We start from the raw sequence: 19,054 nt of genomic DNA, 5'->3' as shown, positions 1-19,054 counted from the left end.
ATGGCACCACCAACCCTCCTCGTCCTCATCTCCGGCTCCGGCAGCAACCTGCAAGCCCTCATCGACGCAACCACGTCCACACCGCCCCTCCTCTCGGCCACCATTACTCACGTCATCTCCAACAAAAAAGCCGCCTACGGCCTCACGCGCGCCGCAAATGCCGGGATCCCGACGACCTACCACAACATGCTACCCTACAAGAAGACACACCCGACCACGGAGGCCGCGCGCGAGGCCTACGACCGTGACTTGGCAGCCCACATACTAAAGCACAGCCCGGACATGGTGGTGTGTGCGGGGTGGATGCATATCCTGTCGCCGACGTGCCTGGGCCCGCTACAGGAGGCTGGCGTCGATATCGTGAATCTGCATCCGGCGCTGCCCGGGTGCTTTGATGGTGCGGGGGCCATTGAGAGGGCGTTTGAGGCGTGGGGGAAGGGCGAGGTGGATAGGACTGGGGTCATGGTGCATCATGTTATCACTGCGGTGGATAGAGGGACGCCGATCGTGGTGAGGGAGGTGCCGTTTGTGGAGGGGGATACGCTGGAGAGGGTGGAGGAGAGGATACATGCTGTTGAGCATGTGGAGATTGTCAATGCTACGAGGATAGCGTTGGGGCAGAGGAGGGAGAGGCTGGCAAAGAGCTAGACAGTGGCTAGAGGTAAAAATGATTACAATAAATTTCTATCTAGGTATCGCTAAGAGCTTTAACAAATAATAACAGTAAATGAAATAAAAAAATGCCTGTGAATACAGATACTTTTGTGGTATACAAGTGAAAATCCCATGCCATGCCCCGTTGTCTATACTCCTTCCAATCCAAAGACTCCTTAATAAGGAATGCCGTTCGTCAAGTGCTGGAACCTATCATACTGTCCAGTCGACAAACTGCTATAACTCTTCTTGATCAGATACCTCATGTAATCCGCAGCCTCCCTCTCGCTCTTCTCCAACACGAAACGATCTCTGAAGTTCTGAATAGTCTCTGGCTTAAAGCAAGGCAACCTAAAGCAACACATATTAGACTCTATCATAACTAACCATTATCAAAAGGATAAACTTACCCGCTGTCCAACATCAAAATGACACAATGCGCCAACTTATCGACGTACTGTCTAACCGCCAAGAACGCCTTAATACACAGCTCCTCGAACCTCAAGTAGGCCTGCGAATCCGTCGTTCCGCCCATGACCGAGACCATCTCCGCAGTGAGCTTGAAGGGGGCCCTCTCAAAGGTGATACCACCCGGAGCAATGTCGAAACAGAAACCGAAATCTATCCACTTTAGTCAGCCACCATCCCGTCATCCATATCTAACCAAGGAAAGAAAAAACCTACCAATATGTAAAATATGCCCAGCCTCGTCCAACATGATGTTACCATTGTGACGATCCTTAAACTTCAACAGATAAGAGATGACCGAGTAACCAGCCATACTCTTGACAAAGTTGTTCCTCGCCTCCTGGAACTTGATGCTGTCCTCACTACCGTACTTGCTAATGAAGTAATCATAGAGCCCCATCTCGTAGTCTCTCCCAAGCATATCTCTAGAGATCGACTTTGGCAATACATCAATGACACCGCAACCCGGTGCAGTAGCAGTAACACGGTACGGGAACACATAGACATCCAACCCCACGCTATTGTAGATACTCCTGAACGCGGAGATGAGCTGCAGAGCCAACATATCCTGCCTACAGTCGTCTCCAACCTTGAAAATGGCACCCTGCCAGACCTCCTTCGTGATGGTGCTCTGACTCTCCTGGCGTCTCTTGTGGCCGCCCACAGTTGTGTCCTCGTGTGACGAAAGGATGGGCTTCTTCTTGATTCTGAAGGTCGCCATGAATGGCGCCTTTGCGTGAGACTGCAATGATTTACCACTGGCTCGGTCGATATCGACGACGACACCGTCGGGGTTGGACGGAAGGTAGACTCCGACGTCGACCTGGATCTTTGCGAGCTCCTCGGCGATCTTTGCGTTTTTCTCGGGCTTGGTCTTTTTGATGTAGGGGCGAAGCTTTCCAGAAATGGAGGTCACTTCGTTGAAGAATGAGAATTCACGCTCGTAGAAGTTCTTGTCTACGCCTGAGAAGCTGTTGACAAGATGCTCCATGACTTTGTCAAGCGTGGGCTTGATTGGGTCCGGCTATAAAACGATTAGCAAGTGCTTAAAATAAATTAGCGGATAGTGCTTACAATAGTAGAGTCCTCGTCCTTGAACGCATTCGCCTTCATGTTCCAGATAATTTGATGTGCGAACAACTGACTGAACTTAGCAGTCTCCAAGATGAACCTTTCAACATAACCCAAAGTATCATATCTCAGCGTCTGCACAATCTGCGGAACATAAAAGAACGTCACATCGATGCTATGACTCTCCAACGACCTCATCGCATACTGCAGCACAAACGCATTGTTGGCATACGAGGGCAAGAAATACGTCGTGGCCGTAATAGGATTGACCGGCGCCCAGAAGAGAAGATACTTCAACTGGAATCTAAGCCCAGGAGCTATCTTATCTCCCATCATAATCTGCACGGCATCCGGCTGGTCCACAACCTTCTCAGGATACGTTGTGACAAGACGCCTAATATCCTGTTCCAGTCGCGGGCTCTGGAACCGCTTGGACAGCTGGACCGCAATCGCCGGGTTCTCGTGCCACGCCGCTGGAAGCAGAATCGCAATACTGTTATCTGTAGCTGGGCGTGCAGAGTATGTGGGCAGCAAATGGTGCTTCCTCGAATGGTCAAGCGGATACAGCCAGGTTGCCAATCTTGTCTGCTCATTCTCCACCAACAACAGTAGAAGATCTTGCTTCAACCTCACGTTCTTGTTGGTCCCACCAATATTCGCCATGGTATTGATGAAATTTGCGACATCTTGTAGCACATGAGCCTCCGCCTTTACCTGAAGCTTATTACCACCAAAGCTCCATCTCGGCGCAAACGTAAACCACGACAGCGCAGCAGATAATATGAGGTCTTTAAATGCAATCTGCTGACGCTCATTCAAACCTGTGCTATAACGCAGCACCTGAAGACCAAACAAAACCAGTCTGAATCTAATCTCTCTCGCGAGAGGATGGCCGGTAGCATGATGCAGACCCGCCAACGAGATCCTAACCAGCCTAAGGAAGATCTGCTGAATGTGCGGGTTACCATGTCGATTTGCGTGGTAATGGCTCGACAACAAGTTCAGCAGCTTCAAATGGGGAGTCAGAAGCTCCGACGCATTGTGTTGATCCTGGAGTTGCTGCTCCTTATCGCTGGGAGCGTATTCCATCCTCATATCAAAGGCGTCAGGAGCAACCAACTCGGGTGAGTACAACCCCATTCTCTTCTCCACCGTCATCTCCCAATTCCTAGCAATCTCCGCAAGCATTCTTGCCTGCAACTTTGGCTTCTCATGAATGATACCCGTCCAAAGTGAGATTCCAAGGTTGATGCTCTTCTTCGTAAACATTGAGAACGGGATCCCGACCAGCCCACGAATGAGCGGTCCCTGATCCTTCTCACTTCTACAAACTAGCGCTGCCGCTTTCTTGAGTACATCCCTCACCTCTTCAATCGGTACAAACTCCTTCTCATAGTCTTTACTCTCCATCTGGTCCAATACTGCCTGCGCCGAATCCGGTCGTGGCAGTTGTCCGGCGTTTGTGTTCATTGCTCCTAGCGGTCTAAACGCTACTAGGTCTTTTGAGTTATCCATAGACGAATCAATGTACCTGTATGCCTGCCTTGTAGTGTACTGCATTACGAAATCACTAGCAGTGTTCGCTTCGCAGTCGCCCAGATGTTCAATACTCGCCAACTTCTGGTCACCGCTCGGAACCATTGCTCCCATCTCGAGCGCAAAGGAGCGGCCCAGGGAGACATGCCCGAAGGAGCCTTCATCCTCCCCTTCAAATTCGGAGAGATATGTCTGCAGCAGACCCTTAACATCCAAAGGTGCGATATTTAGCACCTTTTGGACCCACCCCTTCGCGCGACTCTTGAAGGCGTTCAAGGTCTTACGTCTGAACGGGTAGTTATCAGGGAGCTCAATAGAGACATTGCCCTTTGTAGAAGTGAACGTGGATCGAGTAGTGTACTCGTCTGTCTCCTCGTCCAAGCATGAAATCCACAGCAGCGTCAATAACTCCAACAACGCAAACAACGACGCCCGTTGACAGAGCGAAGAGGGGATAGCAGCGATCATACGGTCAGCCGTATTAATTGCCATCGCCTGAACCTTCTCCAGTCGATGACAACATCCTACAAAGACCTCTGCCAGCTCCTCCGCTGCACGTCCTGCGGAGAACTGCGGGTAGTTCCCGGAGAGAACCCTGCGCATGTAGAGTTCTGTAACCTTTGATGCGATCGTGATCATGCAGTTGCTACCTTCACCAGCCTTGAAACCAGACTCGACAAAGTACGCCAGCACCTTGGAGTAGCCTCCGCCCTCAGCCCGGAGACATTCGAGCGTATTTGCCGCTTCCAAAAATATCGTTCGGGGGTGGCTGATGGTTCTGATATCAACTTCATTGGTGGGAAGCATAATCACAAGGCGCCTCTTGTGTTCGATCGTATTCTGCGGGACTACTCCTCTCTTCAAGATAGGCATCTGATCCAGCTTATTCTCCAAAGTCTCATCCTCGTTGATACCGGATACCAGCGGAGGCGAGTACTGAGCAATTATCTGGAAATCCACATTATATCTTTTCAAGATTTCAGAGCCATGGATAATCCCTTGCTGTGCGCAGTTGAACCAGAAATCACGTAGCAGCGCGGCAACAACATCATAGCGGAGAGCAAAGTTGGTTTCAAACCCGTTAGAGGAGAGGAGGCGGGCAAGAGGGCTGATCAACTGACTTAGCTCTCGGGGAGCCAATTGTGGGTCTGCGTTGGCACCTCCGATCGCGCCAGCGGATTCAAGAAGGTCATTAAGATAAACATCGTAGAGTTGCGAATCGCGAGGGATGTTTTTGGCCATGGACATGCGTGCATTAAGGACCTTGGAACGGTCAGTGATCAAAATTCATAAACAATAAAATGGAAACTTACAGCCGCCATGACCTGGTGATCATCCGCTATCACTGCATCAATACCCATCTTATTCATGGTCTGTAACACACCCTTGAAATCCGCCGCAGCCCCAATAACCGCTAGCTGTGCCAACCCCGCGAGAATCCTGCCATTGACCAGAGCGTTGACCTTGTTCAGTCTCTGTATGAGGATGCTTTGGCCGAGCGATACCATCTTCTCTTCCCGACAGCTCTCAACAACACCTACAATCGTCTCTATGATTACTGCGTAAACACCCTTCTCTTCTTCCCCACTGGTTACCAAAGATAATGAGCTTGCCGTCGCATCAAATGGCCGCAATCCTCCAGCTTTCAATGCCTTCTCTGGGTTGTTTGATGACAAAACATGTCCCAGTGTATTTAGAGTGGTTATTGTAGCATCTTGCGGCTGGTAACGCAACACATACGCCAGACATTTCCCGGCCACCTTTGTAGTCTCGGGATTTGGAGTACCCTCCACGATAAGCTTGTGAAGCGTGCTGATAAAGTTTGGCGCAGCTCGGGCATCGTTTTTGGAAGCAAAGGCAAGAATCTTGAGGGTTGCCGAGGCAAGATCATGGTTACCCATCTGCACTGGATCTGTAATGATGGTGGAGAGCCAGCTGTTAAGAAGATCATCATCCACCATTTCTCCAGACAGGAATGCACAGCAAGCGTAGGCAGTCAATGCCTGAGCCTTAACACTGTATCCCAAACTTTGCTGCCACGCCTCTGTCCCATACTCCACCCCGTTCTCAAGCAGCTGGACTCCCTCGACCGCGAGTTCGGCGAGTGGTTCCACAGCACACGATTTATCTGCGTTAGCTTGGGGAACTCCTCGCTCGGACATCATAGCGTCGAGGATTCCGAGCTGCTGAGGCACGGGTGTATCAACGACCAAAAGGGCCGTAGAGGCAGCAAGAAATTTCGTGAATCCGTGCTGAAGCAACATTGCACCGATAGGGCGATTAGACGAGTCATAGTTTTCTACGCATGTCTTCCAGATCCGAACCTCCTCCTCCTGTGAGGCGCGGATGTTGGAAAACACGATCTCCACGTTCTTGAGGTAGTCGTCATTCAGCACCCTGCGAACCTGATTTACGAAAGGTGCTGAGGAGTGCTCTGGGTCTGCAGACCACCAGAAATTGATGTTCTTGGCGGTCCCATCTAGGAACCCGAGAAATGAAAGTACCGGGGGAGCAAACACGAGCATTTCCTCTTCATCGAGCTCGCACAGGGAGTGGTCAACCGCGTTTGAAAGATAGACATTAATCGTCTCCAGCACCTCAGGTCTTAAGCTTGGAAACTTGAAACCCAGTGAGAGGAGAGCTGAGGTGAGGTGGGAGGTGAGGGATTCCCACGGGCTCGGTTTGATCTCGCGGAAAAACGGGGTAGCGGCGATACGCTGGTTGTACGACTCTATTAGGTATGGTGAAAGCTGACGACGAAGTCTCTCTGCTTCGTCGAGGGATTGGAGCTGTGGGGCAGCTTTGCAAAGTGCGAGGAGCACTTCAAATTCGCGGAGGGACTATATCTTTGGTTAATAGAGACCGAGTACGATCGGGCGGGATCTAAGGGGTACCATAGGGATGTCGCTGGTGTTTGTAGGTCGGTTGGAAAACCCGTTGATGCCGCCATTGACGTAACGGGTACTGTGGGATACACAACCTTCCGAGAGACGTTCGAGATCGGCATTTGGGGAATCTGTAGATGGTTCTTTTGCTGAAAGGGCGGCGAGCTTTTGGAGAGCGTTGCGCCGGAGCCCTCGAGTGGATCTAAGGAGTACGAAGCTTACGAGTTAGCACTTGGATGCTTTGGGAAACGTGGACACAGGGAAACTATTTAGACGACTTGCCTATCCATAACGAGGGTTCAATAGACGATGATTATACTGGTAGCTTAGATGAACGGGGTTTGAAGAGTTGAGAACAGAAAGGAGGGAAGGAAATGTAAAGGGAATGTATTTTTGGGAGCTGAATGGGACCTCCGGTACGGGTTGCTGCCGGAAAGCGCGGGCTCGTGGAGAGGCTCCGAGACTTTCAAGATTTGAGGAACAAGGATTGACCAGAAAGGGAACGCGCTGACAGCCAAGGTGTCTGTGCCCCGGTCCCTGAACGTCTTGGCGATGACACCGAGCGCGTCTTCTTCATGCAATATCACTCAGCGAACCAATGATTAGACAGGACGAAAAAGCTCCTAAAGACCATTAGAGTTGTGTGAGATGAAGACTGATGAGGGGGTGGAGGGGAAGAATATGTAAGAATCTTGAGGAAGGGCAGCGACTACGCAAACTAAAAACTATTATAACCACCACCAAACCTTACACTTTACAGGATGTATGTAGATACACGCGCACACATGATACGCGCGCACACATACTACACGGTATTCTACCTAATCTACGCATCGTATCTCCATCTGCCCCAGGAGGGGTTACCATTTCTTCGATTGTTTTATGTTTGTGCCTGATCACTCGCTACCATACCTATGTTGTCATCTGACACCTATCAAATCACATCACGCTTCACTTGACAACGACAACTCCCAGCAGTAACAGCGCGCAGCTCAGCTGGATGCCAACTACTTTCAATTTTTTTCCAGCAACACATACGATGCGTATCAAAAAGATCCCCTCCTATTACTCGATCTTGACCCCATACGTTCCCCACCAGGTCATTGATTTGCTTCTCTAGGGGCTGTTAAGTTGTCGATCTAAGCTATTATAAGGCTTATCTTATTATTCCCAGTGTAACTCCGCGTCCGTTCCTCGCCATATGTATTCGTTCTATGGACCCATCTCGATTTCATATTAAATCATATAAGGCCTTTGGGCCAATTAATCTCATACTCCCTCCTTTGCGAAGCTCTTGGTGATAGGCATTAGGAGTTCCTCTACGTCTTGCAAGTGGTAGACTACATGTATTCATCATCTAACCTTGCACCCACCCTCTACATCTCAGAATTAAAAAAAGTGCAGAACGAATGGAGAGTCTATAAATACCCTTTTCTGCATCTTTATGCACCTTTGCAAGGCCAACTATACATGTTTAGTGCACATGTGCCTTAGAGCTAATCTATGTATCGAGTGATCACTTGTGACTCAAGTTCACCTCGATCCCGTTTCCCCATGATTCCACTCGCTCTCGACGCCAGCCATCCGAGCCCCGTAAGTGATCTCTTTACTCCCTTATTGAGAATCAGAAGGCGGAGGACAAAAAGCTTATCACCTCCGCATCATCTCTAATTTTGGGGGGCAGAGGAAGCACCTTATATCCTCATCATAGATACCCATAACACTAAGCCGTACTTCACCCTCCACCCCGAATTCCGATATCAGAAAGCGAGAGACCATCCAATGCTTGCCCCAATAACCCCCCCAGAAGCCCACAAGCTAAGCGTTCTACCCCTTTTGCGCCCTCGGTATCACCCAGGACGCAACAGGGACAAACCGACCCGCCGCAAAAAAGCTCCCTCCCTCCCCGTGAAGGGGAAGAAGAGGGCAGAACAACCCAACGCAAAAAAGCCCCCTCCCTCCCGCACAGGGGAGAGAGAGGGCAACAAAACAACCTAACGCAACTCAGCCCCCTCCCTCCCGCGAAGGGGAGAGAGAGGGCAACAAAACGACCTAACGCAACTCAGCCCCCTCCCTCCCGCGAAGGGGAGAGAGAGGGCACGTTGCGCCTCCCCCCCCCCCGTCCACCTTTGTGGAGAAGGGGGAGACCTCTTCCCACCCCCTACTCTCCCCATTAATTTAGGGAGAGTAGGGTATTCTCTCCGTACGCCTGTCTTCCCCCGAATTGGAGGGAAGGGAGGCAGGCGAACGGAAAGAATGCCCTACTCTCCCCAAATTAATGGGGAGAGTAGGGGGTGGGGAGAGGTCTCCCCCTTCTCCACAAAGGTGGAGAAGGGGGGTAACGGAGGGGAGAGGGGGGGGTGAAGGTTCCCCCCCTGGGTCCAAAAAAAGAGAGGGCACGTTTGTCGAGCTTATAAACAAAAACACCTGTTTCCTCGCCCAGACTTTTTGCTGTTTTGGCCGCCGGTAGCTATAGGGCTCAGGGCCGGTACGGTGGTACTGTTGCGCCGAGACTGAGTGATCTCGCCGTCTGGATTGGCTTGGGGTGGTGGTGGTGGTGGTTAATCGGGAGGTCTTAGCAGGTCGATTAATTGCAGATTGATTTCCAGTGACGGACGTACGAGGGCACGACGGGGGGTGGTGGTTCGGAAAACATGTGTTTGTGATCATTTCCGATACCTAATTGCAACGGCGGCCCGATATCAACACATCGAGACAATACAATACCTGAGCAACGAGTCTCTAGAGGCGGTCAGATTAAAAAAAATCCCTTTTTTCTTTTTTCTGTTTCTTTTTCTTTTTCTTTTTCTTTTTTTTTTTTGGCTATCGAGCAAGTTAAGGAGAACATTACTGGTGACCAAAACAACCATGACCCCCCCCCCCCCCCCCCCTTTTTTTTTTTACAGAATTGGAATCAATCAGGTACCATCGATCGAGATACTTATGTACTTACACTCGTCATCTCCCCCTCCCCCCTCCCCCAGTGCTATCCCATGAACCGTAGAGGCCTGAGGTTCCAATTGGGTACTTTGCAACTCCAACCTCGACAAAAACACAAAAACGATATAATTCAGCCCTGTTTACTGATAAGAAAGAAGCGGGAAAGATTATTAAGCGATCCCAATAACAGCTCTTAATATAGTACTCACGGAGCTGGTGTTGCTGTGAATTTGAGAAGGGTAACTTTATTTCAAGTGGAACCCAATTGGGTCCTTAACTCGGTTGCTACGGTTGATGGGATAGCTATACAGTCGAATCTCCCTATAAGGGTACGCTCGGGACTGGATTTTGGTACCCTTATAGGGCGTTTACCTTTTATATATATATATAACAAGCGTCATTTAGTATTTAAAAGACCCAATCTTAAGGACCAAGAAGTCGTACCCTTATATATAGGGCGATTATTCTTATAGGAGGTACCCTTATAGAGAGATTCGACCGTAGTTAAATGCTACCACAAGTGATTACATACAATTAATAAAGTAATCAATCAATCAAATCTACCAGAAGTGAGAGATAGTCTTCACACCACTTACCAGCACTCCATGGCCCAGACACCCTTCCCCCCCTCCCCCCCCCCACCTCCCCACACTTGAGGGAAATCCCTCCTACAAAGCACACAGGCACCGTGCACCACAAACCAAAAAGGGCAAAAGAGAAAAAGAAGAAGAAAAAACCGCATTGTATTCGACCGACCCAATCCCCACCTCCACCCCACCCCGCCCCGCCCCCATTGTCATTGTAGTACATACGTATAGTAAACCCCCGCCCACAGAGTAGTAGTTATCGTAAATAAAACCGCGCCAACAAGCCCACAAGCCAAAACAGAACAGAAAAGAAAAAACACCCCCCTCCCGGTATAATGTCAGTCCTCCAAATTCCAATATTTACACTACGAAAAAAAAAACACAAGAAGAATACACAAAGACAACACACAAACAGAGCAAGCAAAAAAGAAGAAGCAGAAGAAAAGACAGAGAGAAAAAAAAAAGCACAACTTTTAAATTGTTCCTACAAGTCCGCATGCGTCGAAACCTTCTCCCTCTTCTTCCCCTTCTTAAAATGCTTCTTACTCCCCATCACCGCCCTCACCTCCTCCGCACTCAGCCCATTATCCAGCGCAATCATCGTCCTCGCCTTCCTCCCCGACAGGCCCTTCCCGCCCTGCAGCGCCCCCGCCTGCCCCGCCGCCTGATGAAACGGGTTCCTCAGATGCCCCGCCGACCCTCCCGCCGCGCCAAAAAACTGCCTATCCAGATTACTACTCTTCCTTCCCGTCTCCTGGAGCCCCAGCACCACCATATCCCCCTCCCCCTCCTCCTCCTCGTCGTCGTGGTGCTCCTCGCCCGTCCGCCGGTGCGACGGCAGGTGCTCGTCGGAGTAGAGGTCGCGGTTGAAGTGCAGCGCGTCGATGGGCGGGTCGGTGTTGGGCGGGTGGCAGAACAGAAGCTTGCCGTTGACGTAGTCCTTCAAGATGTAGCGCGCAGCCCGGCTCTCGTCGGGGTTGCCCGCACCCGTCTTGGTGAACCCGCGTGCCTTCGCATATGCATAGAGCAGCTCCTCGCCGGTGGGTATGCCCGTGCCGCCCTCCTCGAGCGGGCGGGTGACAATCTTGATCCCGTACACCTTCTCCAAAAACGGCTTCGGTACGCGCTTCGCCACGAGTGCCGCGGGGCCGGTGAATTCTCTGAGCTGGTCGATGGGCAGGACGCCGTTGCAGACGAGCTCGGCCTTGGTGGTTGCGAAATTTGGGAAGACGAGGCCGGGGCAGTCGCACAGGATGATGCGGTCGCTGAGGTGCAGGGTTTGGAAGTGTTTTGTCTTGCCGGGGGTGCTGGAGACGGAGACCTTTTTGGCGCCGATGAGGGCGTTGATGGTGGAGGATTTGCCGACGTTGGGGTAGCCGACGAGGCCGATTTGGGTTTTGCGCGGGGGGGCGGAGGGGTCGGCGTCTTCTGTGGGGGGGTGTTAGTCTTTTGTTATATATATATATATATAGCGATTGTATGGAGGAGTTTGGGGGGAACTTGCCTTCAGGTGCGGGGGCGTGCTCGAGGAAGAGGTCCTCCAGCTCGTCAATGGTGAGGATTCTCGTCCGAATGGGCTCTTCGGGCTCTGCGTCAGACGCATCGTCCTCCCAGTCCTCTTCGCCAGCAGCAGCAGCAGGCTCCTTCGAGATCTTCAAGTCCTTGGTGCTCTTGGCAATCTCCTCCTCATTCTCATCCACGACCTCAACCTCCTCATCGCCGCTATCCTCCCCATCATCACTAAACTCCAGCTCCTCATTACTCTGCTTCGCCAACGCTGCCGAAAAGAACCGATACCTAATCCCCTCCCTCTCAAAGTGCTCCGCCCACACCGTCCTCTGCTCCAGCGTCATCATATCCGCCTTATTCACCAGCAGCAAGTTCCTCTTCTCGGCACCCACCTCCAAGACATACCTCTCGAGGTCCTCTGAGCGGAACAGCAGCGGGTTGCGCGCATCGACAATCTGCACGACGAGGTCGGAGCGCTCAATGACGCGCCACAGCTGGCGCCACACCTCGAGGTTGCGCTCGAACGGCGTCATGAGAAGGTCTTTGGACTCCTCGAGCTGGGCGAGCCCGCGGCGCCACTGCAGGAACGAGTCCTTCTCGGCGCGGTCGAGCTCGGCGGGCGTGGTGCTGGAGTCCCAGGCGGGGCGGCGGGGCACGGTGAGTTCGCGCTTGGACTCGGTGTGCTTTGCGAGCGTTGTGCGCTCCTGGTCGGGGTTGAGGAGGTAGGGGTTGGTTTGGCTGCTGTGGATGATCTTCATGTCCATTTTCTCTGCGGAGAGGGGGCGTTAGTATTTGGTTCGAGTAAACTGGCATAAGAAGAGTGAGTGGGCCATACCGGCTGTGAAGTCTGTATCTGCCAGCTCGGCCGTCGTCAAGAACTCTGTAGTCGCAATGATATCTCAATCAGCTTTTTTGCCCATTCTCTATAAATAGGGGACTGCAATGCATGTGCGCACCGTCAAGATCGTTCTGCTGCGTGATGGACCGCATCTTGTACCAGTCGGCCTCGTGCTTCTCCGTGAGCATCTACAGACAGCGCAGTTTGTTAGCCTCTGACTATATCTTATATGTAGCGCTTCATTGGCCTACGTACGACTTCACCAGGCCCCGACGACCCGCCACGGCCCGCGCCGCGCCCCCGACCAGCGAGCCTGCGGGTCTTGTTGTTTGAGTTCATGAGTGCCCTGCCGAGGCCGACTCGGTTCTTGCTCTCTGGTAGACCCATGGTGTGTGTATTTCCTGGCGGTCTTTCTGTATCTGTATCTGTTTGTGGTGGTTGTGGTTGTGGTTGGTTGTGTTGGGGGGGCTCTGATGTTTTATTTTTTCTCCGGGGGGAGTTTTTCTATGTAGCGGGGTTGACGTGGGCTGTGGGCTGTGGGCTGTGGGCTGTGGCTGTGGGCTGTGGTGGGGTTGAGCGTTGCGGTGCGACTGAATGACTGATGCGTGACAGGTGCAAGAGAGCGAGCGTCTTCTCCAACTTTGCTACAATATTTTTTTTTTCTCTCTCGCTTCCCACGCCTTTTGTCAGCACAATTGCGCTCTTCCACACGTCTCTCTCTCTCTCTCTCTCCACTATCTCCGAGCCCTCCCCCCACAACACTACCAACCCACACCCTCCCCTCCTCAGTAAAGTAATCAATAACCATGCCCCCCCGCACCAAACGCTGGATGCAAGTCTCCCCCTCCCCCTCAAATCTCTCCCCCCCCCCCCCCCCCCCAAAAACTAACAACCCCGCAGCGACAAAAAGTCCTCCGAGACCTACCAGCTGCGCTACCGCTCGCAAGCCGACCCGCTCATCCACGACTCTACCGCCCCCGACTTCGTCTTCACCCCCGTCGCCGCGCCCAACACCAAGATCAAGAATGCAACCCAACTCTCCACCGAGCTCGCGGCCTCCGGCGCCGCCCCGCCGCGCAAGAACGAGGGCGAGGCCGCAATGTACGGCATCTACTACGACGACAGCGCCTACGACTACATGCAGCACCTGCGCGAGCCGGGCGCCGCCGAGGCCGTCGTCATCGACGCAAAGGCGCCCAAGGCCAAGGGCAAGACGGACCTTGCCGCCGCCCTAGCAGCGGGCGCGGAGGAGCAAGAGCCGAAGAGGCTGATCCCGAAGGAGCTGATGGCGAGTGAGGTGCAGCTGCAGCGGACGTGGAGGGACCAGCAGGAGGTGCAGGATGAGATCCGCGGGTTCCGGCCGGACATGGATCCGCGGCTGAGGGAGGTGCTGGAGGCGCTCGAGGACGAGGCGTATGTTGATGATGATGAGGATATCTTTGGGGAGCTGGCGGAGGGCGGGGAGGCGATGCCGGATGAGTTTTATGATGGTGAGGACTTCTGGGATGAGGAGGAGGAGGAGGATGGTGGGTGGGAGTCGGATGCGACTGAGAAGCCTGGAGAGCACCAGAAGGCGAAAGCCATTGAGGAAGGTGCCGCTGGAGAGAAGAAAGCGGAGGTGAAAGAGACAGACGAGAAGGCGAGGGAAGGGGATGCTCCCGCTGCTGCTGCTGCACCCGCCGACGACAACGCCTGGATGAGCGAGTTCTCGAAATTCAAAAAGGCCGAGAAGCGCAACAAGAAGATGGCGGGCGCCGACGACGCCTCCTCCATGGCCGACACAATGTCGTTCGGTGGCACCTCGTCCTTCGGCGGCACAATGTCCATGTCGGGGCGGACCCGGCGGCGGCACAGAAAAGCTGGCACTGAGAGCTCAGGGTACTCCATGACCAGCTCTTCCCTCTTCCGCACGGAGGGGCTTACTACGCTGGATGCCCGGTTCGATAAGGTACTCAACCCTCTCACCCCCTTATATTGTAATAGGCATTTTTGCTAACATACACACAGATCGAAGAAGAATACGCCGAAGACTCCGAAGAAGAAGACGAAGCGCCCGCCGCCCCCGTGCCCGAGACGCGCCAGGACTTCAACAACATCATGGACGAGTTCCTAGAAGGCTACAACGTCGTCGGCCGCAACAACCCGCGCGTGCGCAAGGGGAAGACGCTCACGGGGCTTGAGCAGCTCGACGAGATCCGCCAGGGGCTGGGCAAGGCGCGGATCGGTGAGAAGCCGGCGAAGAGGTCTTCGAGGGTTAGGTAGAGAGGCATCTAGGGTCTCTCTCTCCTTTTTTTCCTTCTTTTATTAGATTGTTATACTTTTTTTTGTATGCGGCTTCTTGTGTGCGGTTTTTTGCTTGTAAATGGATGGATGGACGGATGGATGGGATGGATGGGTAAAAGTGCTTCCTTTTTTCTTCTTTTTCTTTCTCTTCTTCTCTGTGGTTCTGTACAGTGCGTAGATCTCGTTACTTCAAGTAGATCTACAAGTACATAGACGACCCCCCAAATACATGTATTTCCTATGTTAAAAAAAGTTCTTTATCCTTTTTTTGGCGATACGATCATTGCCCGGTCCTCCCCCCGCTTGCCCTCTTTGGGCTTGGTTTGTGGTGGTGCGTCATGGACTGTCACTCGGTTCTCGCTCGCTTTGCTTTTTACAGGCACACCAACAACGTCTTGGGGCGGTATGCGGGCGAGATGGGCTTTAGAAGCCTGAGATAGATACATGTACTTATGTAGGTAGGCAGCTAGACTTGCGTGCACCCTTTCACCCGCTGGCTCCGTCGGTATGGTCGAGTGCTTGCTTTGCGCTGCCGTAAAGTTTTCAGGAGCTCGGATGGTGGGGCAAAGACCCAGCCCGACAGTCCAGACGCAAGACCGTCTGTCTCTAGCCATATCTTATAGGTCTCTAGGCGCACCAAAGAGAGAAAACCATCCCCCACAGATACCCCACACTCATGCGGCATGCAGCGCCATGGTATTTATGTAACTCCACGGCCTACTGTTCCACCGCCATAGCTACACGATGCCCCTGCTACAGGATATTTTCTTTTGGGTGCTCGGATGTGAAGTCTTCGTAGCTATGGCTATGTAAGATATTTTATAGCATGGCTAGAGCAACATACATGTAGCAATCCGTAGGGCGTAGCGGCGTGTGTGGGGCCGTGGAGATGGGTTGAGATGAAGCGCTGCTCATATGTAGTGTAGGGCGGGTTTGGTGGCTCTTTTTATCTATCCCGCCGCCGAAGGGTAATTGGAGTATTTTTATGTATTCACACACGCCAGCCAGTTTACATGGGTTCATAAATTATCACTCGGATACTAGCCAGGATTCGACTGGCTTCCACAACTACTTGACGTAACCGGTACTCTACTGGATAGGTAAATCTTCAGGAGTCGCAATTAATGGTGTAGTTGGTTTATGAGCGGTTCCCATTGGCTGGCTGGCTGGCCGGCCGGTTACTTACTATATAGGTATCTGACGCCGGATCCATGGAGACTATAGCGATGGAGCTTTTCAACCCAATCCTCACACCCCGAAGAGCCAATACCGCTATCCCTCTCCTAACCCAAATTCTCATAGGCAGGCCCGCCGGCAAAAATAAACTTTATATATTTATCTACACCGCAACGCAAGGGCCCAGCAGTACCGTCAAAAAAAAAAAAAAAAGGTAACAAAAAAAAAGGCTCCACTTTTACCTAGTCCATCCTCTCACGCCCACACTTCCACTCTTCCACTAACAGCCCTCTAAGCCTTCCAGACCCTCTTCACAGCCTCCGTAATGCCCACATCGTTCGTCTCAAACTCATACAGCCCGACCAGGACCAAGACCGTGCTGCCCTTGAGGATCCACATCAACGCCTTCTTCGCCGTGGGGTGCTTGCGCTCTGGGAAGTAGTCTATGATCGCAGCTCTTTTCCATGCCCTTTATGTTAGCTCATGTTCTTGCTTTTCATCAGAAAGAGAGAGGAGAAGAGGAGGGGGGGGTTACTCGAAGCCGATGTGGGAGTGAATTACGACAGCAGCGCCGAGAATTGCGTCGGTGACGGGGCTGACGGAGCCGAAGGCGAAGGGGGCGACGGTGAGCGGGACGAGACCGACAGAGACGAGCTGTGTTGGTGGGGACTAGGTTAGTATGGTGCGTGATGGGGGAGAGGGGAGAGGAGAGGTGGGGGGAAACGTACACGCTCGAAAGTCCAGTGGTAAGAGCCGTGGGAGGGGTTAGGCTCGGGGACGGGCGCGGCGTCGTTAACTGTATAGTTAGGGTATAATCAGTACTGTGCCAACGCAACGAACCGAGTAGATAGGGCGGGATATCATACTGGTTCCCTCGATGACCTCTGTAGTGAAGCAATTAAGTCAGCACATGTCCCTCTCCTCCTCATACTGTAAGACTCGGTCGGGACTCACGGGGGCCAGCTGGAAGAATGCTGAGGGACTTTGATGTGTGGAAAGCGGCGATTCTAGGCTGCGGCTTCAAGAAGGCAATCTTTGGAGCGGCGACGGCCGGTCGAGCGCATGTCTTGAAGGCGGAAGCTGCTGTGCGCAGGGCGGAGGTTCTGAATGCGGAGGCCATTGAAATTAAGTTGTGATGGATGATGGGGCGGAGGGAATGGTGTAGATGTGGTTTTGCAAAATGGTGATTGTTGCGGGTTGCGGTTGCTTGTGATGGGGCGGGCCCGGGAAGTTCAGAGACGGAGAAAGTCGTTACCTCGGGAATGAGGGAGGAAGGGAATCCCCGCCAACGAGGATGGGCCAATCAGCGTTGTGCCGTTGGTGAGCGTGAGCCACAGTTGGTGGGGGGGGGGGGCGCCACAGCGCTTCCGATGCGGTGCGACATGGGGTGTCACTCACTTGCAAGATTTGGGTGCTACATGTAGTGATAGTAGGATCATTGATAGTAGAATTATTGATAGAATTCTAAAATCATACATGAACCTATATTTTAAACTCTAGACTGTGGATACTGTAGATTCTGTCAATTACTTCTGCCAATTGTTTAAACCTCCTCGTGAGGATGAGATAAAGTAGACCAAAGATCCCTGCTCCGATCTTACTAGCAGAGCTAGAGGACCTGTCCACTACAAGCACGCGTCATGGTCAACTACATGAACTCTCCATACACAAATACACCAAAGCTACGTAAATAGATAAATTCAAAAAATAATGGATAAACCCTCAGGTAGCATCGGGTATGATACTAGTCTACAGGACCAAACAGACTTGAACCCATCACCAACCTGTAGCCATGTCTCTATTCTTTCTCCCCCAAAGCTACAACATCTACATGTAGCTCCTCACCTACCGTCCGCTCTCCCAGCCCCCCAAAAAAATCGGACTACAATCGCACAAGGACAGTGGACACCTGCTCTCGCCAAACACAACTATGGAGCAAAAGTCTTGCTCTGGAAATAGAACCTGCATTTCCCCCCCAAGGTATCTGTAGCTATTTATAATCTATATATTACAATATACTACTCCTAATTCCTTAAACTCCTCGTATTTATTTCTATTCGTTCATACACAAAAAGAACAAAAAGTACTGCAGATTTCGCCGGACCGAAATCTGCTACTCCCACCCCCGGATTGAACCATGGACCTTCTGTAATCGAAGACCAGGCACAACCTCTCGGTGTCCAGCAGGCGAGTCGTGCAGAGAACCGCTAGACCACTCGCCCATATGTGTTCTTGGCTAGAAATGTTATTTAAATGCCAAGGCGCCAAGGACAACAGGTAGGACGACTAACTCCATTTGACAAACGCGCTAGTAGAGTAGAAGCTCGAGCAACAACGACTTGCTTTACTCCCTCAAGTGGGGAGGAGTGAGACGGGAAGTAAAATTCATCCAAGGAAGCAGACACCGGATATATACCCTCTACGTCCTCTACACCCTTTACCCCCCGCCCCTCCCATTACTCGCCGACTATCATCCTTCCTGTCCACTTACTGTCCTCCATATGCATCCCATCTACTCACCTTCCAGCACCTCTTCCTGTCTCTTACTAAAATACGGTTGACTACAAAAGTGGATACATAGACAGAGGGGCCGCAAGTCCCTCTCCACAAAGAAAGGGCATGAGAAAAGAGGTACAGCATCAAGAAGGCTAAAGCTCAGATTATCACTCGAGTATGAGTATCTCACCGATATTCCTAAACCGGTGGAATAAATGCGGGCTTTTGCTCGTGCGTTCATTAAATGATCCAGATATCACTGTAGCAAAACCCCTACAAAAATTGCAGCAATTTAATAAACGTGCGAGTACATGAATATCAGAAATGCCATAACCTCTTTTACTCTTCAGATACCTAAAAGAATATCGAATATCTACAATCTCGAATTACTCTCACCCAAAAGAGCCGTGTACCAACTTTAGATGAATCTTGGATGTGATCATTCTTTAACAACTTGTACTAAGACCAAACTTTCTCTATCATAACTTTGGAACAATCACCTGATAACTATACGGGATCGATTTTAAAATCAAGGAAAATATAAGATATATTTTATAAAGTACAAACTGTCGTTCCACCGTACTGGTATATGTCTTTCATAATTCATTAAC

General features: G+C 51.7%; 5 protein-coding genes across 5 annotated transcripts; 2 read left to right on the top strand and 3 right to left on the bottom strand.

Moving 5' to 3' along the window:
• H6S33_012552 (uncharacterized protein) lies at window positions 1-648 on the top strand (the record flags this gene model as incomplete). The annotated part of the gene is made up of 1 exon (XM_044843916.1): window positions 1-648. The coding sequence occupies one exon, from the start codon at window positions 1-3 to the stop codon at window positions 646-648; it is 648 nt and encodes a 215-aa protein (XP_044695201.1).
• A 182-nt stretch (window positions 649-830) lies between these two features.
• Window positions 831-6,904, bottom strand: H6S33_012551 (uncharacterized protein; the record flags this gene model as incomplete). Its single annotated transcript, XM_044843914.1, has 7 exons — window positions 831-1,005; window positions 1,065-1,275; window positions 1,339-2,146; window positions 2,197-4,992; window positions 5,043-6,569; window positions 6,624-6,816; window positions 6,897-6,904. The coding sequence occupies 7 exons, from the start codon at window positions 6,902-6,904 to the stop codon at window positions 831-833; spliced, it is 5,718 nt and encodes a 1,905-aa protein (XP_044695200.1).
• A 3,721-nt stretch (window positions 6,905-10,625) lies between these two features.
• Window positions 10,626-12,875, bottom strand: H6S33_012550 (uncharacterized protein; the record flags this gene model as incomplete). The annotated part of the gene is made up of 5 exons (XM_044843913.1): window positions 10,626-11,569; window positions 11,646-12,419; window positions 12,486-12,530; window positions 12,607-12,676; window positions 12,744-12,875. 5 exons carry the CDS (start codon window positions 12,873-12,875, stop codon window positions 10,626-10,628), a joined length of 1,965 nt encoding a protein of 654 aa, XP_044695199.1.
• A 419-nt stretch (window positions 12,876-13,294) lies between these two features.
• Window positions 13,295-14,750, top strand: H6S33_012549 (uncharacterized protein; the record flags this gene model as incomplete). The annotated part of the gene is made up of 3 exons (XM_044843912.1): window positions 13,295-13,320; window positions 13,389-14,436; window positions 14,496-14,750. The coding sequence occupies 3 exons, from the start codon at window positions 13,295-13,297 to the stop codon at window positions 14,748-14,750; spliced, it is 1,329 nt and encodes a 442-aa protein (XP_044695198.1).
• Window positions 14,751-16,238: 1,488 nt separating this feature from the next.
• Window positions 16,239-17,067, bottom strand: H6S33_012548 (uncharacterized protein; the record flags this gene model as incomplete). The annotated part of the gene is made up of 5 exons (XM_044843911.1): window positions 16,239-16,404; window positions 16,483-16,616; window positions 16,676-16,743; window positions 16,814-16,831; window positions 16,902-17,067. The coding sequence occupies 5 exons, from the start codon at window positions 17,065-17,067 to the stop codon at window positions 16,239-16,241; spliced, it is 552 nt and encodes a 183-aa protein (XP_044695197.1).
• Between the last annotated feature and the right edge of the window lie 1,987 nt (window positions 17,068-19,054).

Source organism: Morchella sextelata (genome assembly GCF_020137385.1).
Source record: "Morchella sextelata strain SCLS chromosome Unknown scls_8, whole genome shotgun sequence".
Lineage (NCBI taxonomy): Eukaryota > Fungi > Ascomycota > Pezizomycetes > Pezizales > Morchellaceae > Morchella > Morchella sextelata.
The sequence above is the reverse complement of the archived record's forward strand: the minus strand, read 5'-3'. Positions and strand labels throughout refer to the sequence as shown.